The 23,817-nt window shown below is 42.8% G+C and overlaps 9 protein-coding genes across 9 annotated transcripts; 3 read left to right on the forward strand and 6 right to left on the reverse strand.

The window, feature by feature from the left end:
* Positions 1 to 93: 93 nt before the first annotated feature.
* EAF01_011058 (uncharacterized protein) lies at positions 94 to 1,146 on the reverse strand (the record flags this gene model as incomplete). Its single annotated transcript, XM_038919315.1, has 5 exons — positions 94 to 152; positions 215 to 341; positions 406 to 635; positions 855 to 1,049; positions 1,101 to 1,146. The coding sequence occupies 5 exons, from the start codon at positions 1,144 to 1,146 to the stop codon at positions 94 to 96; spliced, it is 657 nt and encodes a 218-aa protein (XP_038765186.1).
* A 1,097-nt stretch (positions 1,147 to 2,243) lies between these two features.
* On the reverse strand, positions 2,244 to 4,039 carry EAF01_011059 (uncharacterized protein; the record flags this gene model as incomplete). The annotated part of the gene is made up of 5 exons (XM_038919316.1): positions 2,244 to 2,299; positions 2,401 to 3,045; positions 3,099 to 3,410; positions 3,475 to 3,588; positions 3,649 to 4,039. 5 exons carry the CDS (start codon positions 4,037 to 4,039, stop codon positions 2,244 to 2,246), a joined length of 1,518 nt encoding a protein of 505 aa, XP_038765187.1.
* A 453-nt stretch (positions 4,040 to 4,492) lies between these two features.
* EAF01_011060 (uncharacterized protein) lies at positions 4,493 to 5,777 on the reverse strand (the record flags this gene model as incomplete). Its single annotated transcript, XM_038919317.1, has 2 exons — positions 4,493 to 4,767; positions 4,823 to 5,777. 2 exons carry the CDS (start codon positions 5,775 to 5,777, stop codon positions 4,493 to 4,495), a joined length of 1,230 nt encoding a protein of 409 aa, XP_038765188.1.
* A 490-nt stretch (positions 5,778 to 6,267) lies between these two features.
* EAF01_011061 (uncharacterized protein) lies at positions 6,268 to 6,937 on the forward strand (the record flags this gene model as incomplete). The annotated part of the gene is made up of 2 exons (XM_038919318.1): positions 6,268 to 6,414; positions 6,503 to 6,937. The coding sequence occupies 2 exons, from the start codon at positions 6,268 to 6,270 to the stop codon at positions 6,935 to 6,937; spliced, it is 582 nt and encodes a 193-aa protein (XP_038765189.1).
* Positions 6,938 to 7,547: 610 nt separating this feature from the next.
* On the reverse strand, positions 7,548 to 9,347 carry EAF01_011062 (uncharacterized protein; the record flags this gene model as incomplete). Its single annotated transcript, XM_038919319.1, has 2 exons — positions 7,548 to 8,998; positions 9,047 to 9,347. The coding sequence occupies 2 exons, from the start codon at positions 9,345 to 9,347 to the stop codon at positions 7,548 to 7,550; spliced, it is 1,752 nt and encodes a 583-aa protein (XP_038765190.1).
* A 1,968-nt stretch (positions 9,348 to 11,315) lies between these two features.
* Positions 11,316 to 12,749, forward strand: EAF01_011063 (uncharacterized protein; the record flags this gene model as incomplete). The annotated part of the gene is made up of 3 exons (XM_038919320.1): positions 11,316 to 11,334; positions 11,468 to 11,800; positions 11,887 to 12,749. 3 exons carry the CDS (start codon positions 11,316 to 11,318, stop codon positions 12,747 to 12,749), a joined length of 1,215 nt encoding a protein of 404 aa, XP_038765191.1.
* A 1,077-nt stretch (positions 12,750 to 13,826) lies between these two features.
* Positions 13,827 to 14,345, forward strand: EAF01_011064 (uncharacterized protein; the record flags this gene model as incomplete). Its single annotated transcript, XM_038919321.1, has 2 exons — positions 13,827 to 13,831; positions 13,901 to 14,345. The coding sequence occupies 2 exons, from the start codon at positions 13,827 to 13,829 to the stop codon at positions 14,343 to 14,345; spliced, it is 450 nt and encodes a 149-aa protein (XP_038765192.1).
* Positions 14,346 to 15,466: 1,121 nt separating this feature from the next.
* Positions 15,467 to 16,395, reverse strand: EAF01_011065 (uncharacterized protein; the record flags this gene model as incomplete). The annotated part of the gene is made up of 2 exons (XM_038919322.1): positions 15,467 to 16,154; positions 16,346 to 16,395. The coding sequence occupies 2 exons, from the start codon at positions 16,393 to 16,395 to the stop codon at positions 15,467 to 15,469; spliced, it is 738 nt and encodes a 245-aa protein (XP_038765193.1).
* A 4,312-nt stretch (positions 16,396 to 20,707) lies between these two features.
* EAF01_011066 (uncharacterized protein) lies at positions 20,708 to 23,483 on the reverse strand (the record flags this gene model as incomplete). The annotated part of the gene is made up of 2 exons (XM_038919323.1): positions 20,708 to 23,253; positions 23,306 to 23,483. The coding sequence occupies 2 exons, from the start codon at positions 23,481 to 23,483 to the stop codon at positions 20,708 to 20,710; spliced, it is 2,724 nt and encodes a 907-aa protein (XP_038765194.1).
* Positions 23,484 to 23,817: the final 334 nt, after the last annotated feature.

Raw genomic sequence — 23,817 nt, forward strand, 5'->3', positions numbered from 1 at the left:
ATATAAATTCTTCAAACTATGAAGTCTCGCGTTGAAGCACCAAATGCACACCAGTGCTCTCACTAAGTTCCGCCACATCTTTAGTCATTTTTCCTAATCTTGATCAACATCCCCGATATCATCTAAGAATTTGGAAATTTTGTCTCCATTACCTAAGCGATATATTAGCAGATGACTTGCTGAACGTATGAATGGAAGTAAGGATTAAACTGACATGACATATAGTAATCCCAAGCCTGCACAATATCCAATGTGGCTTCCACATCAGCCTCATTGATATCGAAACAACTCTCGTCAAGATAACTACGCAAAATGCTATTTACTTCTTCTGCCGCAAAATTCTTAAAGGTAAGTAGACGTCTGTATTCCTCGGCTACTCTGCATCCTTCTCTGTAGCCGAGTTACTTTTGTTCTTGTGTAATTCGTTCGATCAAAGCCCCACTCAAGAGCGAGCTTTGTGTATTCCCACTGAGCATCGTCGTAAAGTACCTTCATTAATTTGATCACTCTGGGAGGGTATGTTGCGGGCCCCTTTATATCTTCGGCCGCAGAAGGGTGATCGCTCCAGACTGTGTTGACAAAGTCAAGGTGTCGGAGCTCTGCAACGAATGGACGAATAGAGTCATCAAGTTGATCTGCAAAATATTGGTATCAGCAATTTTCATGACAGATCGGGCAGCAAATAATCTTGATTACAAATTTCAAGCTTGGCAATCCTTGCCCCAAATCGTAGAACATCTAATGTCGCATATACATCTTTCTCGTTGATTCGTTGTTCCATAGATGTATATCTTAATCCACCCATCGTTTTTTTTTCAGGTATATCGATTCTGTATGCAAAAGCAGATCCTTACCAATCCTTAACAACTCTGGGGCATTAGGTGTGGTTAAGTATAAATTGAAGATATTTCCAGAGTCAACGACGAAGGTGAGGATTTTCTTTGTAAACCGCCAGTTATCTCCAAAGAGAAATCGGGCAACCTCGATGTAGTCTTTTCGGGCTGTTCTCACTTTTTGTTCGTCGTCTACTGTGAAGGTCACGGGATCGGCTTGTTTTCAACATCAGCTCAAGGTTCTATAAGGTGGTGTTTGAAACTTACATTGTCGAGGAGGAACACTTGCGCCATGGTTGTTAGAGATCATCATTTGAAGGTGCTTAAATCGTGATTTGTGATCTGTTTTCGAGGAAATATGTGTCGAAGTATTAATATGTTTTGAGGATAAATCATGAAAGGTCCCTTCTAAAAAGATGCTACGAAATCTATCAGAAGTGGTTGTACGAAGTCAAAATGTCGTGAAGATCTTGTCCCTGAATATTCAAAGAAAAGGAGGCTTTTTATGTGCACGTCAGACCTGGATATGGAGATTACTCAGTCTCAAGAAAGGCTTCGAAATCGAACGATATGACTCATTGAGTCGAGTAGAATGACTCGATTCGAGGGAGTGAATTACAGCTTCTTCATTGTGATAGAGTTGTGATCTAACTATGATATAGTATCATATTATTATGATCATTCATATGCTAGGTATTATCAAAATATAGTCAAAAAAGGGAGCAACAAGTGAGAACTGTTATTTACCCAAAGGAATATCAGTATAGTTTTACAAATACTGATTCAAAAAGTTCTATAATTGACGTAATCATCAAGCGCTATAGTACTGTATATCACATCATACTTTTCTATAATTTTGATATGACCGTCATATAAAAATAGAACCTTACGTTTTGAACGAAATACAACCTAGGATCCGCAAAGTTCTCCAGATTCATGAGCACCTGCTCTGAATTGCCAGTAAAAAAGAAGATATTACTTTGAAAATGACACAAGGAGAGCGCGTAAGAGCTATATTACTCCAATCGTGGTATGGAATGGCTATGAAAAGAAGTCACTTGAGCAACCGGCCAGATCATGCCACTTGATGACCATGTACATGGCACTAATTACAATCATAGCTTCGAGCACCACATTCAATTAATCAAACACGAGCAGAATAATACCGAGACTAAGAAGCAGAGCTCAGGGAATATTAATGAAAACCATACAAGAACATTTTCCCCAAAACAATGCGTTAAAGGAAAAACGGTACGCTGACACGAAAATACAATCAACCTTTACTCCGCCATTAATTGGCAACCGCAATACCATCTATATGCAACTTCATCTAAATGCAATCCGCAAGCCCCAACTCAAGACGGAAACCCTAGACACCATAAAATGCAAACCCATCCAAACCACCCCCAATTACTCCTCTCCAACTCCTACAGGCAAAACCCCAACATTCCCAATCGCTTGCGGATCTAAACCACACACTCGTTAGAAATTTCTCCTCAAAAACATCATCCGCACCATTATTCCCAGCCCAAAAACGAAAATAAGCAAACGAAAGAAAAAAACTCACTCCAAAAAACAAACCCCCTATCCACCTCCGTCTTAATCCCCAACAACCGATCATACGTCCCATTCCCATAATACCATTCCGCCGCCTCCTCCGCCCCCAAATCCGGATCCACATAATTGACATACCCCGAGAAATTCCCGCTCGGTTGCGCATCCACAACCGCATTCGTCATCCCCTCAATCACATCCGTGATGCGATCATCCCACAGGGGGAGATGATTGGGTGTATATCCATAGTTCTGGAATACCCACAACGCATCCATATCTGCATGACTCGAAGACGATATCTCTCCGCTATCGATGGCGGAGCCCGGGGCGCCGTAGAGATTGATGGTGGAGAAGTAGGGGATGGATGGGGATTGATGAGAGAGGATATATGAGAAAAATGCGAGGACTGCTTCGGGGGTGAGAGGCCTATCATTCTTGGTAACGAGGGATTTGACATAGAAAGTATCGTGTAAATCATAGTTTAAGAGAGGTTGAGCGAGCGGATCGGGTGCGGCAAGCGTAGCGAGTGTATCGATCCAGGACAAATTCGTTATATTCCTCGAATCGATATCGAAACCTGACACGAGTTCAGGGAAAACTACATCTCGGAAATGGGCAAGATCGCAAAAGGTACACATTCCTGTGATGGCCAGACCGCCTGCACTATTGACATTAAATCCAAATGATATATATTCGGTGTAAGTAGCGGACTCTTCAGAACAAAATCTTGAGTTTTCAAAAACGCGGTAGAAACTTTTTCGGCGCTGGAAAGCGTGGATGAGAGATTCGCGGTGAAATATGTGACTTCTGCCGGTGCAGCAAGTGTTTGCATATAAAAATGTGTGACGATGCCAAAAGCATCAGCGGCACCTCGTAACGCGTACCAGAGATCGGGATTTTCAGTTTCGCTTGTGTGAGCAAATGTGCCGTTGGCGAGGACGACGTCGAGTCCGACGATGGTGTCGAGTGCTAGGCCCCAGAGACGGGAATCGTAACCATAGCCTCCATGGGTTGCGTGACCGCCTGATTGCTGGATTAGAATGGGTTCGTGAAAATCTTTTAGTCCTAGCTTGAGTATCTTTCTTACCTATTCCAACACCAGCACATGTTCCATGCGGTAAAGCTCTACCGCCTTGCGCATGAATCCCCAGCGCCACATTACCCAGTCTTTGTCCCGCGCCTATCTTCGCAATATACGTTTCTACACCCCACACATCAGAACCTCATCCCTCCCTCATAAAAGGTATCAACAGAAACTCACCCCTATCCACGAAAATCTCATCAAACCCACTCATATCCACCACTACACTCCCATTCCTCCCGCCCATACTGTAACTCGCATAACTATGTCCCCCACCCCTCGGCTGAACCTTCAACCCCGCCCTCGCTGCACAAACCACACTATTCGCCACCTGTTCCTGCGCCTTCGGGAGCGTAACCGCCGTAGGTGTGTACTGCAGACGTAGATTGAAAGGAGTAGTCAGATTGGCCCAGTTCGGAGAAGTAGCATTCGAATAGGGCACGAAGCGCGCTTGAAGACATTCTTGCAGGTGGGAGGCGTGTGATTCGGGATTGGAGGGGGGAGTTTGAGAGAAGGAGCTGCGGGTAAAGGTGCTGAGAATAAGCGAGGTAAGGGGGAGTCGCAGATACATTGTGATTGGCGATTTTTTTGGAGGCTATTGTGAAATCGATAGGCTGGGAAGGAAGTGCGGGACTTGGAGGGGAATGCTCATTCTATAGTTGCATTGTTTTTCATAATTGCTTCCACTTCATTCCTAGCGGTGGCAATCTTTCGTTTGCGCAAATTCATAGGCCTAATCCGGAATGATTTCGATGCCAAATTACCCGAAACGAAGATTTCCAGCCTCACTTAACAAAAAAACTCCCTAAACCCGAAAACATGTCGAAATAACTATCCAAGAAATGGGGAATGACAAAAAGCAGAATAAATTGGTTGAAAAAAGGTTTATAATTTATAACAAATATCTGATCCGGTATACAAATGTAATGGTCATCTATACCTTCGCGCCACCAAAGACAGCTCCCAAACGCCGTTCTCATCTTATCATACGTTGAAGTATTAATTGTAAGACTGAGATATAATATTATACAATCGCTTTAGCCATACCCGTCGCTTCATCAGTCAATATCGTTACACCTTTTCTCTTCTTGAGAACATTCTCTATGAATGCCTCACCAGCTTTGTATGAACTTCTCACTAGAGGTCCACTGGCACAATACAGGAAACCAAGATCTAATGCGCGTTGACGCCACATCTCGAAAGCTTCGGGTGTAATATATTCCTCTACTTTCATGTGACGCTTGGTTGGACGCATATATTGACCGAAAGTAACGACATCAACATTGACTTCTCGAAGATCTAATCATAAACTATTAGCAATGCATCCTGTGGAAGACGGACATGCATATCATACCTCTCAATGTTTGCCACAAAGCTTCTTCAGTTTCTCCCAACCCAAGCATAATACTTGTCTTCGTAATTAACGAAGGCTTAGCCTTCTTCGCTGCATCTAAAACCTTCAAACTTTGTCTATATTTCGCTCTTCGATCTCGAACAAACGGTGTAAGTTCCTCAGTCGTCTCCATGTTATGCGCATAAACATCCAAACCACTCTCCGCAACCAATTTCACCATTTCCAAATCTCCCGCATAATCACCCGTCAAAGCCTCAACCAATATCGACGACTTCTTCTGCTTAATCTTCATAATAGTCTCTGCGAAATGTCTAGCTCCTCCATCTGCAAGATCATCTCGATCCACAGATGTCAAAACGACATATCCCAGTCCCCATCTCGACAATGCCTCAGCAGTATGTTCAGGTTCGTGAGGATCCAATGGCGCTGGCGTTTTCGCAGTTTTAACACTACAGAACCGACATCCTCTCGTGCAAGTATCTCCCATCAACATAATCGTCGCAGTCGCAGCACTCTTATCACCACCGCCCCAACAGTCCGAAATATTCGGACATCTTGCTTCCTCGCACACAGTATGTAAATTCAAACCTCGCAAATCTTTCTTAATCTTCTTGTAATTCGAATTATCGGGGATGGGCGTCTTCAACCATTCAGGTAATCTGGTGATTTGTCTCTTCTTCCCTAGTGGCCCAACCATCGCAGTCCGCAATTCGAGTGCATCACCGGCGGTTAAAGGTTTCTCTGGCAAGCCCACGAACTCGGAAAACGATGGAGCGGCATTGATCTTGTCTTTGAAGTATGTAGGACGTCTTTTCGTGAGAGGTTCTGGCTTGGATGCGTCTGTCTCAGTGGCGAAGGAGCGTGTAGCTGTGGTGGGAATTGCAAGGATATTTCTTGAGGCCTGTCTCAACGGAGGTGCATTTAAGCATCTGAATCTAGGTACCATCGATGCCATCTTGTATATCCCGACTTGATATGCTGATGATAAGAATGTTCACCGTTGAAATGTTGAGAATTATTTTCTGATAAGGATGCTTGCAAATCGATGTTGCTTACGTAATTCACAAGACCGCTGTTATCCGATTTCATGAATCACAGCTGTGTAATGTTGACATCAAATATTTAGTTGAACGACATTTTAAATCAGTATTCGACTATGAGATGGCTTGATAGATATAATTCGATTGTGCAACTACACATCGGAGGGTTCAGTTGTTGAAACCGCAAGACTCCTGAATATTTAGTAGTAATAAACACCTCCCAGTGATCCTTTATTCACCCCGCCATAAAAATCACTGGGAGTAAATATCCCTGTCACAGCAACCATCGTGTCTTCCAGCGCAAACATCGACAACCTCATTCTACTGCACATCAAGCGCACAAACTCTCGAAACCCCAGAATCCCAGCTTTATTTTCAACTATTCCACTCACAGCATCTTCGAAAATGAATTCGCAAAACTCTGCCGTTCTTCTTTCCTCTTCCGTAGCTTCTCTACGAGCATCCTTAAGTACCCTAGATAACAGTATTTCCATCCTCGATTCCGGTATATCTGATTTTCCCCGTTTGAAATCCGTTTTGAGTACCACAAGAGTATGTCTCCCATCCACTATCCTCATCATTCATACTCCCAATCTCCACCCCCAACAGAAATAAACCCCAACTAACACTCCCCACCCAGCACTTCGAGCTCACCCCCTCCACGACCCTGCACGCCGCCCAACGATCCCTCGCCGAAGAACTCGAGCCCGCCATCGAAACCCTCCTTTCCCGCTCCGAATCCCTGATCTCCCGTCTCCAGCGTAAAGAAGAGCAACTCATCGCACGCTCCCAGCTTCTCTCTGGCCGTCTCGAGTCCTCCGATTCGATGTCCAATCCCACCTCCAAAGCCAGCAAACTAAGTCGCAAGAAGAGTTGGGAAATCGGGCTGAATAAAGGGAATAGAAGTCCGTTTGGGAATGGAGGAGGGAATGAAGAGAAAGCGATGAGGTTGAAGGTTTTAAGACAGAAGAAGGAGAGATTGGGGTATGCGGTGGAGAGATTGGGATTGCAGAGTCAGCAGCGACAGAGACAGTTGAGGATGAGTGTTGCGCCGCCGTCGTTTGATGATGAGTGATTTGCAGAGATTGTGGATGAGTAGATGTAGAAAAGGGATGGACGAGCCCACAGTTGATCGCACACTTGCCACTACGCTGCACGACACAGGCCAAGACTTGGATATCCATTTGGTTTGGGCTGTTAGTCCGGTTGAATCTATCGATATATCTGATCGCTGTCTTTTGCCATAACTTGGTGGAAAGATCATAGTGAGATCCAAGCCAAGGTCGTCATGGCGATTCAATCCGAGCCACCATAGGGGCCAGATACGAGAGTGTAGATTATGAGGGGTCCAGTACTTCTCAGAAGAATAGTTTCAGGCGCCAAAGTGATACGTCCAGCCCAGTGGTTTATACACTATTTATGATGATGATGATGATGGTGATGGAATGCGGATATACCCAGAGTGTTGTGTATAGCAATGGAGATGGAATTTTTTTAGCGAAAAGTCATTAGGTCACTTTTCACTGGCACTTGAGTCCTGAACAAACGGTTGCATTGGAAATTACTAGGAGCATATAGATAGTGAAAATAGCTTCCCAAGTCTAGCTCCACTGAAGATGTTTATGAATGTATAAATGAATTGGTATCAAAAAACCTATGGTATCATGTTTCGTCCCCTCAAACTTTCAATTCCCTTCCAAAACTGTCCCCCTCACTACATCCGGCCTCTCGCCCTCGACACCGCAACTCACAAGCCCTACTTCCCCTAGCCCCAAATCATCCAACCCCTTGAATCCCTCCTCGACAAGCCACTTCCTCCCCTCCTTACTAGAGTTTTGATTGAACAAAACCTCGCATGCAGCTCCAAGTACCAATAATCCAGGCGGTCTACTGCCCACTTCTTCAATGGCATCTATGACCCATTCTAAAGATGTTCTTACAACTCTTTGATCAGGACATGACGCTCTTTCTATTACAGCGCATGGTGTGCTCAGTGGCCATAACTTCCTACTTTGATCAACATTTCCATTCTCATCGACTACTTTTGCGTCTTCGGAATCGTGGGTGGTAAGATCAGCCACTAATCCCTTGATTCTATGAAGAGCCATCAAAAAGACCACAGTTTGGGTCGCCACATATTGCGGCGGCACGGTAGGTTTTCCCTTCCGACCAGTCCCAGTACATATAAGCACTTGATCACTAACACTTCTTTGTGTCGCCGGTATTCCAGCAAAAAGTGGCGCACTCAACGCACTTGTGATGCCAGGCAAAACCACAACTCGATCTCCATATCCCTGCTTTCGGAAAAATTCAAACTCTTCTCCTCCTCTTCCATATATATAGGGGTCACCTTGTTTCAATCGCAAAACGGTTTTGCCAGCCTGAAGGCCAGCTAACCCGAGAGACAATAATTCCTCTTGTGCTAGTTCTGCGTTGCCAGGGAATTTGCGCGCAATGTGGATAGGTGTTCGACGGGGGATTAGGTCGAGAACTCCCGAGGGAACAAGTTTATCGGCGAGGATTATATCGGCAGAAAGAATAGCTTTGTGGGTTGCGCGAGTGAGAAGATCAGGATGGCCAGGTCCAGAGCCGGCCAGGATTATTTGTGGGAGTTTTGAGACGCGGGAATCGAGGGTTGATGTGTCAAGAGGAGCTGAAGTTGATGGGTTGGTGGCGTAAGATTTCAAGACACTGTCGACGTCGGAATCGGTTATTGATGCAAGTCGACGAAGGGGCCAGTATTCACATATTTGAGAAAGCCATCTCATTCGTCTATTTTTGGCAGCATCGAGATCCGCTTCCGTGATAAGTTTGTTGAAACTAGAACTTTGATCCGTTTCTTCCTCGTTATCCAAGTCCCCGGCTGCAGTGAGATGTGCTAAGTGATCTTCTTCCTGTATACGTCTGCGAATTGTACCGAGTCGTACACATGAATCTCCTAGATTTTTAGGAAGCGAGGAGGCTATTTCGCGACGAATTCGAGAAGAGAGTTTACAGCCTCTACCATTGGTTGTTACACCGATTTGAAGTGGTCCATCGGTGTATGTGGAAAGGAGGGAGAATGTGCAGAGATTCGATGCATCTGCTACATTGACTGGTATGCGATTGCGTTTACAAAGTTGTGAAATATGAGCACCTAGACGAATTAGCTCAATGGTCTCACAGAATAAATAACTATACTTACTCAATGGATCTCTAGGTCCAGAGGTAACAAATACTGCATCGACTACTCTCCCAATCTCTTCTCTCCCTAGATTCATAAGATCATCGTCTTCAAATGACTTCTTCAGCCATTGTACTTCCCCATTTTCAATCCGCTTCTGTAACGTATAATGTAACTCGGAGGATTCAGGCGCAATGAGAATTGGGTTTGCCCCTACTTCAATAGATTTCGTACATCTGGCACCGGCTAATGGATTGCATCCAACTACGAGATGAATATGAGATGTTGCATCAATAGCTGTAAGAAGGGATATTGGAGTCATGATGCAACTGTGAACTCCTATCTGATAAAACAGTGTGGGATATGATGAATTATGACAAGAGATCCAAGGGAATAATCTTATCAGATAGATATGATCAAAGGAATGAAGTGTTGATTAGATATGAGAAGGATGAATACATAGATGTATGATATAAATGTGAAATATAACTAACATTCAATGGTAATGGAGAGAGAGAGAGAAAAGACTGAACGCAAAGAACGAACCATCTCCTTACCAATTCCGTCGTCTTGTCGGTGTTTGATTGTATCTTGGGCGACTTTTTGGCTCAGTAACTGTTATTAAGGTTATCGTGAAATAACGCCATCGATAAGAAATTTCACATTGGCCCCTCCATGCGGGATGATGGGGGAGACTAAACTATGAACAGATGTTTCTGGTGCCGCTTTCAAGGGGGATGCTAGAGATTATGATATCTAGATTCTAGATCCCTCGATAGGTATATTGTTGGAGGTCATTATAAGCTCCTAGATTAGTCCCATGTAATTTTGACACCAGTGGAAGACAGAATCCAAGGTGAAGAGATCCCTACTTTCACTCATGTATCCTTTTCGTTCAATTTCATAGAATATTTACCATATTCATGAAACTAAAACACAACATTGCTCGCAAAAATGGATATCAGTTATATATACTTAAAGCAGCAGCCTCCGACGTCGCGCCCCCTTTTTATGGATTGGTGATCCATTCCAACATCATCATATCCAATCATTGCCCTTCAATTAAACATACCTCATTACCCCGCGGACATCCGGAAATGTGTAATTCACCTCGTTTTGTATTGTCAACTGACATTTTTGGAAGAGAGCTATAGATAGCAGATAGTTCTCCTGTTTATATCGAGTAAGTTTGAATTCTTGGTGTCGAAGTCTACACGCGTGAAGAATTCGTGGCAGATGTCTGATCCCTTACGCACGTTATTGTCAGGCGTTTACATTCATGGAAGCTTGTCTATCGTGCCCCATTAGGTGGAAAACATCCACATTGTGAACTCGGAACTACCAGCCAGATGGATACATAGCTGTATACAAAAATTGGCAGCCCCCTTGTTAGCGGTTCTGCGACAAAATTGATATAAGTGTATATCAACCTTACACTGGAGGGAAAGTTTCGTTAATAATGCGACCTTAACTGTGATTTTAGGCTTAGTAGCTTGCAAGCTGACAAATTGTTCAAACAAGCGACTGAATGATCTCAAACTTTATATGTTGATTCCCCCTTTCATACTAGTAGCTGCCATGCCCCCTTTCCCCCTTCTTTTCTTCTAGGCGGAAGCTTTGGATTGTCGATGATGAGAGTGTTATTTTCAACTCTTGAATGATTATAGAATCTCAATGATTACCACACCAGCGAAGCAGTCGGGCGGATATCCTGCTGATCACACCGACAGAGTAGAGGGGCTTCGTACATTAGATGACATGGACGTGGTATATATTTTCCTCATCTTGTGTCAATACGGCTCTGTGTTACCCTTCAATATCTTCAATATTGAAATATTCTTCACCATCATTTGCATACGAAGAATCCAACCAGTGTGCATCTACTCATATCATTCATTCTTGGTACTTACCATAACTTTTATTCTTGTTCATCTGAAGGACAAAAAATAGGCCACATTTGGGCATCTCAGTCTCGGCTATAGAGAATCTCCCAACAATCGAATCAAAACTCGAATTTAACAAGATCAAATGAGAGACTTGGTTGTTTTCACTTGGGATGATATTCCAGACACAATCTCGTATACACCAAAGAGCGTAATCAGATCATTGAAAGGCTTCGCTAGTGTTCAATTGTGGCCTGATTTTCCTCCACCGAAACGCCCGCCTATTTGAATTTACCAGCACGCTGGACGAGTATATTGCCAAGCTACATATATTCCAAGGTAGTCGTGTCCTTAGTAGTTATTGATCTGCAAATATTCCATTGATGCTACCGCGTCAAAGGCATAACATGCCACGACTGAAATTTCGTGAAACCGCCTGACATCTGCTATTTCCTATTAAGATCTTCAAAGTAATCTTCATCATCGGAAAATACCGAGCAATTTACCATATCGTGTTGTCCTTCAAACGCTTGTTACCTTGCTGTGGCAGTTTTGTCAGCTTCGCAGTGCCCACGACTCAACACCGTCGGTTCCCCTTCACTTGACAGACTGGCCAGCGGTGTTTGCGCTCCACTTGAAGATTCTGGTGCTGTGGCAAATGCTTGCAACTGTCTTACTGCCACCAATGCTCCGGGTGCTTGCGGTTCTGGATGTACAGATTCACATGGAATTGGTCCAGGATATGCACTATACACACCATTATCTAGTATCCTCGGAAGCGTAACAAAGCTTGCAAGGGAATCAGTATGCCCAGGAACTACAGGATATTATTGTCCCACGGGTCGAACTTGTAAGACAAGGACTGGGTCTGCACCTTATTGTTGCAATGATAGTACGTTTTTTAATGATCACTACTCACAGATTCAAGCTAACATTTCAAAACTACGGACTGCTACAATTCGCTTGGAAAATGTGCAGATACGTCATGGCAACAATACAGAGTCACAGTCGGTGCTAGTTCTAGCAATTTCTGCTGCGGAAATGGAACATTCGGTGTATACCAAAGCTCAGGTCAAAACAGTGTTGGAATCTGTGCAACGGCTCGTCTTTCACTTTGTACCTCCGTCACTGCTGTCTCATCGGGAAGTTGTTCCTACAGCACCTCCGGTACTGTTCTCTCGATTACTCTTTCTTCAACTACAAGTACGAGATCAAGTTCCTTAAGTTCGCCAATATCGACACTTGTACCAGACACTCAAATCACTTTTACCAGGTCCAGATCTACTTCTACCCCAACCTCAGTACGGACATCTGCTAGCTCCGGTTCGACAACTCAATCGCTTGTCTCACCAATATCAACAGTCTCCTCTAGTACTTCGATATCGATATCGACTCCCACGACGCAAATAATTCAATCGCCTACCTCTTCTCTGTCAACGGTCTCATCCAGTATTTCGTCAAGTGTAATTTCGACTTCCACTTCTGCCTCAGCCGATTCGTCTTCGAGCTCATTAAATTTCCCTACAACTTCGCCTTCCTCATCCGTTGCCAATCAAAATACTCCTTCAGTTTCACAATCTCGTACTTCGATAACATCTTTCTCGTCTTCCATATCCTCACTGAGCATCTCACAATCCCAATCTCCACCCACTGATTCTACCACCTCCTCTTCGCAATCTTCCTCTAGTATAAGCGATTTCATATCTTCATCATTTATCGGACCAGTAACGGCACAATCTTCGATATTGACCAAAGCGGAATCGACTAATAGTACATCGACATCTGCATCGGTTGAAACTCCTACAATACCATATAATGCTATTTTATATTTGTTTAGTTGAGTTATACCTACTTCGCGCGAGCTTTAATTTCCTTATTTGGAGGATGCTAAAGGGGCTTTCATTGAATGGACATGGTCATTGGCGAGCAAAGGAGTGGATGTGATTGGAAAAGGAAAGTGGTTTAGCTTCTTGAGGGAATGGAGTCTGTTGCGATTGTCTGTCGTTACTTGCGAAAGTGTCCTTTTCTTAGTTTTTGTGGGATATTTTGAGATTTATGATGGAGGGCTTATATGTATACATAATCTTATTTATTTCAACAAAAGTCAAGCCTTAGGTTCACAAATCAAATGGTATTGTTACTGTTCTCCTTTAACGGATTTATACTGAATTATTTAATGAATACTTGATTAATTTTCAACCCGCATAGTATCTGTATTTGAAATAGTATTACGCTGTAAAACTGGCGTTGCTATATTGTAGATGCGATAATCAGGCTAAGTTTGCGTTAGTCTTAGTATCGTGGTTTCTTCTTTTGTCTGATGTTTCTGTTGGGGCTGCAATTGCCTTTATGGAATGAGATACTAAAGTTAAGAGAACACCAAGTCTCATACATTATTAGATTAATAACGAATGTTTGAACTGCCCTCAGACTATAACTAGTAAAGAACTGCTCCTTGGTACGGTTGACAATATGTATGAGGATTTTCAATGTCTTCTCTGGGTTTGATTCGAATACCCACATTTTCAATGAGGTCTTTGATATATCACACTCAGCCAAAGACCATCTCTCAAATATAGACGTTTCCAATGTTGCCAAGGCTTGAAAATTTTTTCAATGTTTGATGAAAGAATCTGAATTACCCCGAGCACGAGTACGGCTAATCACTGATTTGGATTCACTTTTGGATAAGAGATGTCATATCCATGGTGTGAACATCACCCGGCAATCAAGCGACACCCTCACTGGAATACGTGAAAGCTTGACCTCGAGGGGCTTTATCCTTCAATATTCACAATTCAACTGTCTACTGTGGGCAAGCTGAACTCAGTCAACAACCTTTCAAGAACAGACAAATAAAATTTTGTAGAATGAGTTCCTTCCCACAGCACCAAAGTTCACACCGAAAAAGCCTCACAATGACGTTAGTCCACCCATCACCAAACCCCTCGGGCTCCCCTATCAAAACCCTACTAACATCTCCACCCCACAGAACCCCCTCCTACGATCCCCGAACCGACGCCCTCGACGCCTGGTCACTCCAATCCAACGCCTTCCCCAGAATCCCATCCGATCCCAGCTATCCCGACTTCCTCGATCCAAATATCATCCAAATCCCCGACCCTCCCATCTTCAACCCGCAGCCCTATTCGCGCCATCCCGTCCTCTCTATCGGAATCCGCTACGCAGAATGGGAGAAGCAGATGAAAGAAAAATTAAAAGCGTATAGTGGCGCACGTTTTGAGATTTGCATGGCGTATGTGTTGTCGAGACTAGGGGAAAAGCCGAGAGCGTATTTGGAAGTGAGGATGAGTGTTCATGAGAGGTTTAGATTTAACGATACTAAGGAGGTGTTTGAGGTGTTGAGGAAGGTTTATGGAGGGGTGAAGGAGAGGGTTATTGAGGGGGTGGTGTATGTAGGTGGAAGTGATGATTAGGGGATTGTGGGATGGAGGGAGAGGGCTTAGACTGTTGTTGTGCGGTTTGAGGAATGGTGATTGGGAGGAGTTGGTGGAGTTTTCTGGCTCTAAGTATACGCATGATTCAATGGCGAGTCAACGCCCTTGCCGCACAGGAATCAAATGGTGTCATTGAGATGTTAGCTGCAGTCTGTCGATTGAGATTCACGAGATGAATTTTTCGGGATTAACATAGGCTAGTCGATGATAATGGGTTCATGATTGGGAAGACTGAATACGGAGACATAACATATTGAGTTCTATGCCCGTCACTTTACGAGTACAGGTACATGCCAAGAACTTCAATGTAATTCTCATATTTCAGGGCGTTGAGAAAGAAATTCTGAGCTTCCGGTATATTAAGATTGATGAAAAGAAAAAATCGAAAGCAAAAACTTCCAATCAGGCACTTGATGTTGTGAAATGAGACCTGAAAATGACGAACTAAGAATGGACTTTTTGGCACTACGTAGATAGAATGGCTGCGTAGGCAAGACCATCCATTTTGCATGCCATGTAGAATTCAACCTATCATCTAGCAATCATTCATCTCTAAGACAACCTTCATAGGACCACGAAGGATCTTCACCACCCATAGACATATGCACATTTTACATGACCGTTATGACGACTGGCTCCCAAGAGGATTTTTTTCTGATCCTTCTTTTACGTGTAGGAAAAATTATTCAAAGAAGCAAACTTTCATTATTGATCCAAATATTCTCTAGGAACTTTGGATTAAACAACTGAATACAATCTAGTTAAACAAATCGCTTTATATATCAGGATATCTGATCGCTGGGGTATTGATTGAAATGTGGTTATGCCTCGAATTGATGGACTTTGCCGTATAAACCACCAAATGTGCCTATGATTCCCTAAAATATCAAAATTCAAAACTCCAATTACTCAAGATAGCTAGAAGCCTAGCTATGCCACACTACGCTGTTTTGAACATGAAATTCTATACATGCTCAAGAAATTGAAGACTCTCTAACCCGGACTGACGCCTTTGTTTTCTAGTATTACTCATTTAGAGCTAGTATCGATGACCAGTTCTGAAAGCTGCGGATTTGAACCGCTTTGAGTCGTTACTGGATTCAATAGCCTCTCTGCGCTCTCCACTCATCCAACTCTCTAAACGATCCATCTTTATCAAGCACCCACGAGCGGACACTGATACTGTGGGTTCGAGTACACGGCTCGCCGATGTCAAATTGATGAAGATGAAATCTGCATCGACTTTGATTTCCCGAGAACCATGCTTGGCGATGTAGATTTACATCCACAGCGATAAATTCATTTTTCAAAAGCTCATCACGATCAGCCTTCGTCAGAAGTTTCAAGTAATTGTTTGGGCGTGTTTCCTCGAGACGTATCCATAGAGAAGCAAAAAGACTGAAGCCACAACGTATAATTCGGTCGTTATATATCTTCTCAATTTGAGCTTTGGTGAATCCGATACCCACAGAAAGGTGTGCTTTTCTCATACAATCCATGATATTGTCGGCGAGAGGTTCCAGATTCAAGGCTGTGGCGAATTTGTACAGTGCTTCGGGGTCGTAACCGAAGTATGTAATGTGGCCCTGTTCCTCGTGGTAAACGCTGTTCAATTCTGGCAATATATCCCCGTGTAGCCATATTGTAAACGCCACGAATGATAAGAGGTCTATGTTCAAGGTGATAGGAAAGCTTTCACCTCGGAAGCGATGAACTTTACGGAAGAGAATTGCTTTGTTAACATGGATCTCTTGATTCTCTATGAGGAAAGAGACAGTTTCTGCGGGCCTGTACTCAATAAAATCTTGTTAGTAATAATTCCAGTTTACATCAGTCGATGCTCATGATTGAATAATTTGTAAAGTCTTCAATTGATTTTATTGAAGCGTGATGTATTGACGAAGAGCTAGACAATTGCATGTATCCAAGCGTGTAAAACATAAAATATATGGGGTGTGGAGAAAGAAATCATGACATACTTTTGTACACTCGAGCCTTTCACCTGTACGTCTTGTGTATTATCCGACATTGTGGAGCTTTCTCGCTTAAATGTTTGTATGTGAAGCGAAAATAGAAGATATAAAATGATATCCAATGTTGTTCAAGTCAATGAGATAATATCAAGATAGAGCCGAGAGATATTATATGTGATCTTTCGAAATCGAGTATACCGTAGTAGGTAGACGGTAATAGCGAAGGTAAATTATGGGTAAACCTGTAAGTTATTGGAGCGAATAGGTATTGGTGATTGAGTTGTCGAAAGGAGTAAATACGATTGTATTATGAGAGATGTAACGAAGGAAGAGATTGTTGTAGATTTGAGGAGAGAGAAGGGGAGGGGAATTCTTCACCTATATATACATTTTGAAAAGTTGTGTAGGAAACGCTAGATTCGTTTTTTTTTCTCTAGCCCCATCAACTATCTACGGTGGTGACAAGCTAGACTTATACTATTTATGATCTATAAAAATTCTGCAAGTTTCAACATTCGAATTCCTCGCGCTAAGTCTGATAAGATCGTTCCTGCAATCGAACTCAAGATTACGGTCAGTCCAAAAGCTTTCAAGTTTTTCCGACCTCACACCTAGCTTAAAGGGGTAACTTATTTTGTCATACATTTCCTTGAACTAAGTAGGTTACTTATCACTGCTCGTTATAGAAAGGGTTGGCTTGAAAAACTTGCAGATCTGGCGGTGATTATTACAAATGTGTCTATCTGTATACACCATGTACTCTAGACGAAGAGTATCTCTTAGACGGGAGAGATTATCTACCTAAGATGCAAATGTTTATTCATGCCTCTTTCTATGACGTTTAATAGACTGCGCTAAATGAAACAGTAATAATTTTAAGTCTTGTTGAAGTTGAAGGAAATCAGTCATGAAATCACTTTCTGGGTGTTAGAGGTTGAAAACATTTGCACTCCTCCCAGCTTCATACAATAGGAAACGATCTGACATCACAAATAATCACTGACTTTCAATTCTCGTGTATTAAAATACAGTTCTGCATAAGATTGTTTGTCGGTGTTGGCTTGATACTCGTGTGTGAGAAGCAATCTTGACTAGCTCATATTCCTCAATAGGTCGGCTGTCTACTTCCTATACCTCGATTTTCTGGAAGGTGACGTATTTGGAGAGATGCTGATATGTCTTAGACCGACTGAAATCCCAATTCGATTCCAAAGTCAAATTGAATAAGGAGAACACGGTGTATACAATAATTTAGTGTGAATGTCATCGCCAATGAACGAAGCTAAAGAGTTTCAGACAATGGTCGTAACTTGGCATCTTTAAGCGCGATGATGACAGCCAGGATGAAAGTTTATTTAGTCAAGACATCTACGTTTTCTGAGAAATAGTTAAGCTCCCCCGCATTTTCTTTTACTAGCGAATGACTACTGTATTTTGTGCTGAAGAGAAACCCGATCTGACGTACAATTTATAAATAACTCAAAATGTCAGCTGTTAATATGAAAGATGGCGTGATAGGACAGTAAACTTTATTCTGTCGTCTCTTGATACAATCTCTCAACTTAAACTATATGACGACACGGGGAAAATGAATTTGACACTGTGAAATATGAACTGAACATACCACAAGCAATAAACCATATCACAAGCAATAAACCATATCACAACTTCTCTATATCTTTATCTCATGATTCATGTATATTTTTCTCATGCGACTAAACTCGAAGTAGAATTATGGCATCTAAGAATTGATGTAAACAATCTTTACTACCTACTAAATGAGAGAACTCAGAGCATCAGAATTTGTGGGAAATTGGAAGCTGTTTCAAGAGCTCTAAAAAAGCTCTAAGAAAGCTCGCCAAATTTGTGACACGTTTGCCGAAGATGTAACCTACCTTTTCCATAAGAATGACATGGTAATGGAATTAAGGCTAATTTAACAATGTCTTTGACCAGGATAAATGAAAGAAATTCGAACTCAATTCATCAAAAGATCTTCGTGTAGGTGACGGTGATGGTATTAAGTGGTGGAAAGGCCTAAGAGAAATGATCTTCAGACTTAGCTCTGAACTAGCTGAACTTCAATTTTCTAGACCGAAGCTGAAGTTTGATTCTTTTTTGGAATTTAAAGCCACGTGGAAGAGAGGGAAATAGAGCCACTTTCCTGCAAGTATATTCAAATTCCTTAAGGTAGTCCTTGCCAAGATGCTTTGGGCCGCGTTGCAAATCATTTCTCCATGTCAGAGTCTGCACACTAATGGTATTGTATCGTATACACTTGGGCACAGAATCCATGTTATTTATTTTTCAATCTCATTAATCGCGAGATCCATTTGTAACTATTGATGGCATCATGTTCTCTTACCACCCGCTAATTACATCGCATCACATCTGCGTACAACAGCTTGATACACATCCTGCTTCGCTTTCGATATACTTCGAGAATCATTTATTGTTGCCCCAATATGTCGGTTCATTTATGTACAATTATACCCGATCCATCTTTATCTGATAGCTAGACCAGAATGGCTGTAATCTTCTTAAGTGTGGTTTAGGAACTACTAGGTTGAGCCTCGACTCAAGGCCTGAAATTCATTGATTGATCCCAAACTCCCAAAATATAAATACGAGCAACGAACTCTCAGATCTTGAGTCTTAGGATAAAGTTACACTATTCTTCCATCATACTTTTATGCATGTCCCTTGAACCCGGGTCTCGACCCAGTCCCAAACTGCACCTATTTTTCTCCAAGTTAATTTCACTTTAGAAGATTAAGCTATAAGCTGTGAATGATTAAGCTACGAATACTTCAGAGTGACTGCGCTTTTGAGTCATGGTGAAGCCTTCGAATGATATTGCACAGCTTAATTTGATTGGAAACCTTCAGAAATGGGCTTTCAAATCTAAGAAAGAAGTTTTGTGTCTATGAAGTGATTGGTTTTGCATGCTTGTGAGCGATAGCTGTGGCCCAATCAAGCCCTGAAAGTGACTTGTCAGTTGTCAGTCAATAGAGAAGACGTAATCAGGAAGAAGGTATCGCAGAAGTATTTTGTCGTTATTTTTAAGCTTGAAGAGCCTGAAGATTGTGGAATAATCCCAACGAATAGTGAATAGTAAATTTCAGGTTACCTAGAATCCGCAACCTGGGTCAGCTATCATGTGATGAATTTGAGACTATCATGCATTTCAACTATGTTATTTTCACTGGGCACTTGGTTGAAAGGCGAGTTTTCAATCTGACTGGCGCTCAGTTTAATGGCTATAAGCTCAATCACATCTATCCTGAGGTTGCTCTTTTGACTTGCTGTAATACTGGTTCATTCTTTCATGAGTACCCATTTACACCATGGATAATGCAGCTGTAAGCTTAGTAATATTTCCCTGGAAACGATGGGAAAATATAGCTCCTAAAATTCCCTGGAGGCTAGAGATATGAGTGCTCCATGTAATAACGTCACAAGGGAGTTCAAGCTCTGTATAACACAAATTTAGTTTCAAGAAAATATTTCATAGGAGTACATCAGGACTAGGTAGTTCCTTGATGGTGGGTTTCCTACTCACTTCTAGATAACCGAGAGCAAACTCCTTATTCTCCATGGCAGAAAATAGCTCGGCAGTTGAAAAGCAGGTTTCCTCGCCGTCATTATGAACCTCACATGCAGTCAATTCTGCAATATATTGTCTCAATTTTGAGTTTTTGTAAGTTCTGTCGTAAGCAAACTTGATGCTGTCAGGCCCATAATAGGTGGGCTGCGAGACATGGCTTGTGAGATTGATGAGGACTCTGCGGAATCTAGCTTTGAAAAATCGAATTATGGTTGTAAGGATTTAGATTGATATTGGAAAGGCCATAGGAATTTTTTTGTGCTCCAGATTCACTACCAAGACACTGAAGTGACCTACCTAGATGCTTAAATAAACATCCAAAGTTGAGCCGTCAAACCTTATAGCTCAAGTCAATTATCCACCCGAGATTAGTCGACTAGGCTGTACTTTGGCTAGTAGCTTCTTGCTGATCAACATAACTCAAAGGCTGTCATCTCATCTTAACTTATACTGCACACATCACAATAGCCAAGAGAAGAGCCAAACTTTAAAATCATCAGCTAAAATTCCGTTCTCTTTCACCCCCATCTTTTCGTTCTATTCATACATAAATTTGACCAACAATGCAACAAGTAATAAGTCCCCACCAAATCCAGCCATGTAAACCAGCCGATCCGATTCAATCCAATTCAACCCCCAAGAAAATAGAAAATAAATATAAGAAATTCCAAAAATCCAATCTATTGATCCTTCCAAAATGCATATATCATTCATATCACATTTAATCTCGTCTTTCATTACCCCCATGCAGAGAATATCATCTAAGCATCAATGAATCGAGCAAGACGACCATTAACAGATCGCTTGTAAGAACCCTTGACTCCAATACAGACAGCTTGTCCAACGGTCAATTTACACTCGCTTCCGAGACCGGGGTTCCAGAGATCAAGGTTGGTGGCGCTGACACCGTAGTAGTTCTCAATGTTGGTGCAAGAACAGTTGTTATCTTCGATGGTGACCCATTTGTCACAGGTGGAGATTGTACCTGTGGCTATTGGTGCTGGGGCAACAGTTCCGGTAGCAGTCTTGGTTGGGATGACGGTTGTGAAGGCTTTGGTTGTGGTAGAGCTTGCTATGATTGTGCTGGAAATATGAGTGGAAGATGCAGCGGTGGAAGAAGCTTTGCTTGTCTCGAGACGAAGAGCGGAAGAAGTGGAAGATCCTCCATAAACTGGAGCACCAGTTGTAGTGGCTGCCTTAGCTGAAGAAGAGGAAGCTTTACTAGTCTCGAGATCAAGAGCGGAAGAAGTGGAGGATCCTCCATAAGCTGGAGCACCGCCTGTAGCTGTTGCCTTAATTGAAGAAGGGGAAACTTTACTAGTCTCAAGACCGAGAGCAGATGATGCAGAAGAACCGATAGCAGTCTTGACTAAGCTAACTCCTGAGGCGGAGATGTAAAGTGAGCTGCTAACCACGACAGTACCCGAAGTCTTGGAAGTTGAAGTACTAGCACCCTTGATGGATGAAGCGGTAGTATCGGGGTGAGTACCATAAGAGGCAGCTGAAGTGACACCAGTACCAGCGACTTTGCTAGAAGAGTATACTCCTGTTCCGGAGAGTTTTGTGGTAGTAGGGTAAGCTGAGGCAGCTCCATATCCAAGTGCAGAGGAAGAAGATGAAGCAGAGCCGTATCCATGAGCAGAGGGAGAAGCTGGAGCAGATCCATACCCGTGTGCAGATGATGAAACGGCAGTTCCAACAATCTTGCTTGAAGAAACGCCAGTTCCAGCGATTTTACTCGCGCCATATCCAGAAATACCAGTGCCAGTTATTTTACTGGAGAAAACTCCAGTACCGGAGACCTTTATGGAAGAAGGTTTAGTGGTTCCAGAGACTTTGATAGATGAAGATACACCGGTTCCAGAAACCTTGATACTAGAAGCTGATACTGATCCTGAAGTCTTATGAGTGGCACTAGCAGAAACGGCTGATGCCTTGGATGAAGAGACAGCACTAATAGGCTTGGCAGAGGTGCTATCAGCCTTGGTGGTAGAAACTGCCTTAGCAGAAGAAACTGGAACGGTGCCGACAGTCTTGATGGAGACCTTGCCACCGGCTGGAAGAGTTGGGCCGAGCGGGAAACATTTGTCAATAGGAGTGATCAAGTTGTTGTTGGTATAGATAGAGGTTTTCGCCTTCCAGCTCTTGTCTCCGCCAGATTCAGTGTAAACACCAAGATTGAGATCGACACCAACAGTTGCACCTAAAGTGACACCGAAAATATCGGCTGATCCAGGGCATACACCTTGAGTATTGAACTCGGCTCCAAGATCAATTTTGACGTCTGGAATTCTGAGGAAAAGTCCACCTCCGAAACCCCACTTGCTGAGAACGGTAAGTCCAACATCAAGACCAATTTCGGTGTACATTTCTAAGCTTCCATCAACCTGAACGCTGACCTTAGGAGTTTGAGGAGTAGCAGTTGGAACCCAGCCGTTGAAGCTAGAATCAACACCACTAATACCAAGAACAGCGGAGGAAGAATCTGGAATGGCAACGTTGACACCAGCGCTGATTGAAGCACTTCCTTCGATACCACTGAGAGCGAAACCGGCATCGACGGTGAATTGAGGACCCAAGTCGATGATCTTTGGAATAGACCATCCTGGAAGACCAACAGTAACCAAGTTCCAGTCTTTGGTCCATCCACTACCTAATGTACCAGAAACAGAAAATCCAAGAGCCAAGTTAGCACCTACACCTTTTGGAGTAGTAGTGATAGAGATAGACTTGACACTGGTTGGAATACCAATGACAGTATTCATAACAATCTTTCCTTGAACATCGATAGCACCGGTGGTAGCACAGCCAGGACAGTCAATAGAGAAGTCAAGTCCACTGTTGGTGGATTTGCTGAAAAAGGTCTGAGGAAGACTGTGGGCCATGTTAAGAGATAGCGTCTTGCTAATGGTGTCGGTTCTCTTTGATGAAGAGGATGTCGACATGGCACCGAATTCAATAACGGCACCAGTCATAACATCATCCCAGTCTGAAAGAGTAGCATTGAAGTTGACAATGAAGTTTTGCTCATCATAGACATCGACTCCGTGAACAACCCATGGCTGTCTACCGGATTCCGATGCAGCAGCGCATGCACCCCAGTTATTGATCATGAAGAATGTGCGGTTTTCATGGAAATTGACCCAGGACCAATCGGCAATGGCATCTTGGAAAGTAGCATTGTCTTTGAAGGTAAGAACAAGGTCACCGTTGCATTGCACATCTGTGAGACTGTCGGAAAAATGTTCGGTGGATATAACAAGTTCGGTTTCGCCTGTGTTAAGGGTTACATTGACAAAAGTTGAACCTATTGTTCGTTAGATCATCATTTCGGAACCGAGATAAAATAGGCAACATACCATTTGATGATCCCCAGATAAGACTGAGTTCATTTTGAAGAGTGACGCTCGGAGGGGCATCTCTTCTCTGAAGACCAATGTCCCTCGGATGATATGGAACTAGAGTTTCCTTGGTACCTTGAGCAGTGCAACTCTGCCATAAAGAAAGAGCCGCAAGAGCAAAGACTGATTGACGCATGATATAGATATTATGATTGGAATCTTGAAGAAAAAGGGCAGAGATGTGGAGATCGGTTGTTCGAATCAAAAAACGGCACTCAATGAATGAATGAAACGGACCAAAAGATCCTAGGAAAGGAAAAAAGAATGACTAGGGAGATGCTGTAAAGAGAATGTGAAATGAGATGGAGAGAGGAAGGTAGGAGTCAGTAACACTCCTCTGTCTTATATACCGACCATCCTCTCTCCCTCGAGCCTTACAAGATGGAATAATCAGATCAATCATCAGGCAATTTACATGATCATAGAAGGATTTCTGTGAACCTGGTGGTGAGAGGTGCCAAGAACTACCT

The sequence above is a fragment of the Botrytis porri genome (genome assembly GCF_014898465.1).
Source record: "Botrytis porri strain MUCL 3234 chromosome Unknown BPOR_019, whole genome shotgun sequence".
NCBI classification, from domain to species: domain Eukaryota; kingdom Fungi; phylum Ascomycota; class Leotiomycetes; order Helotiales; family Sclerotiniaceae; genus Botrytis; species Botrytis porri.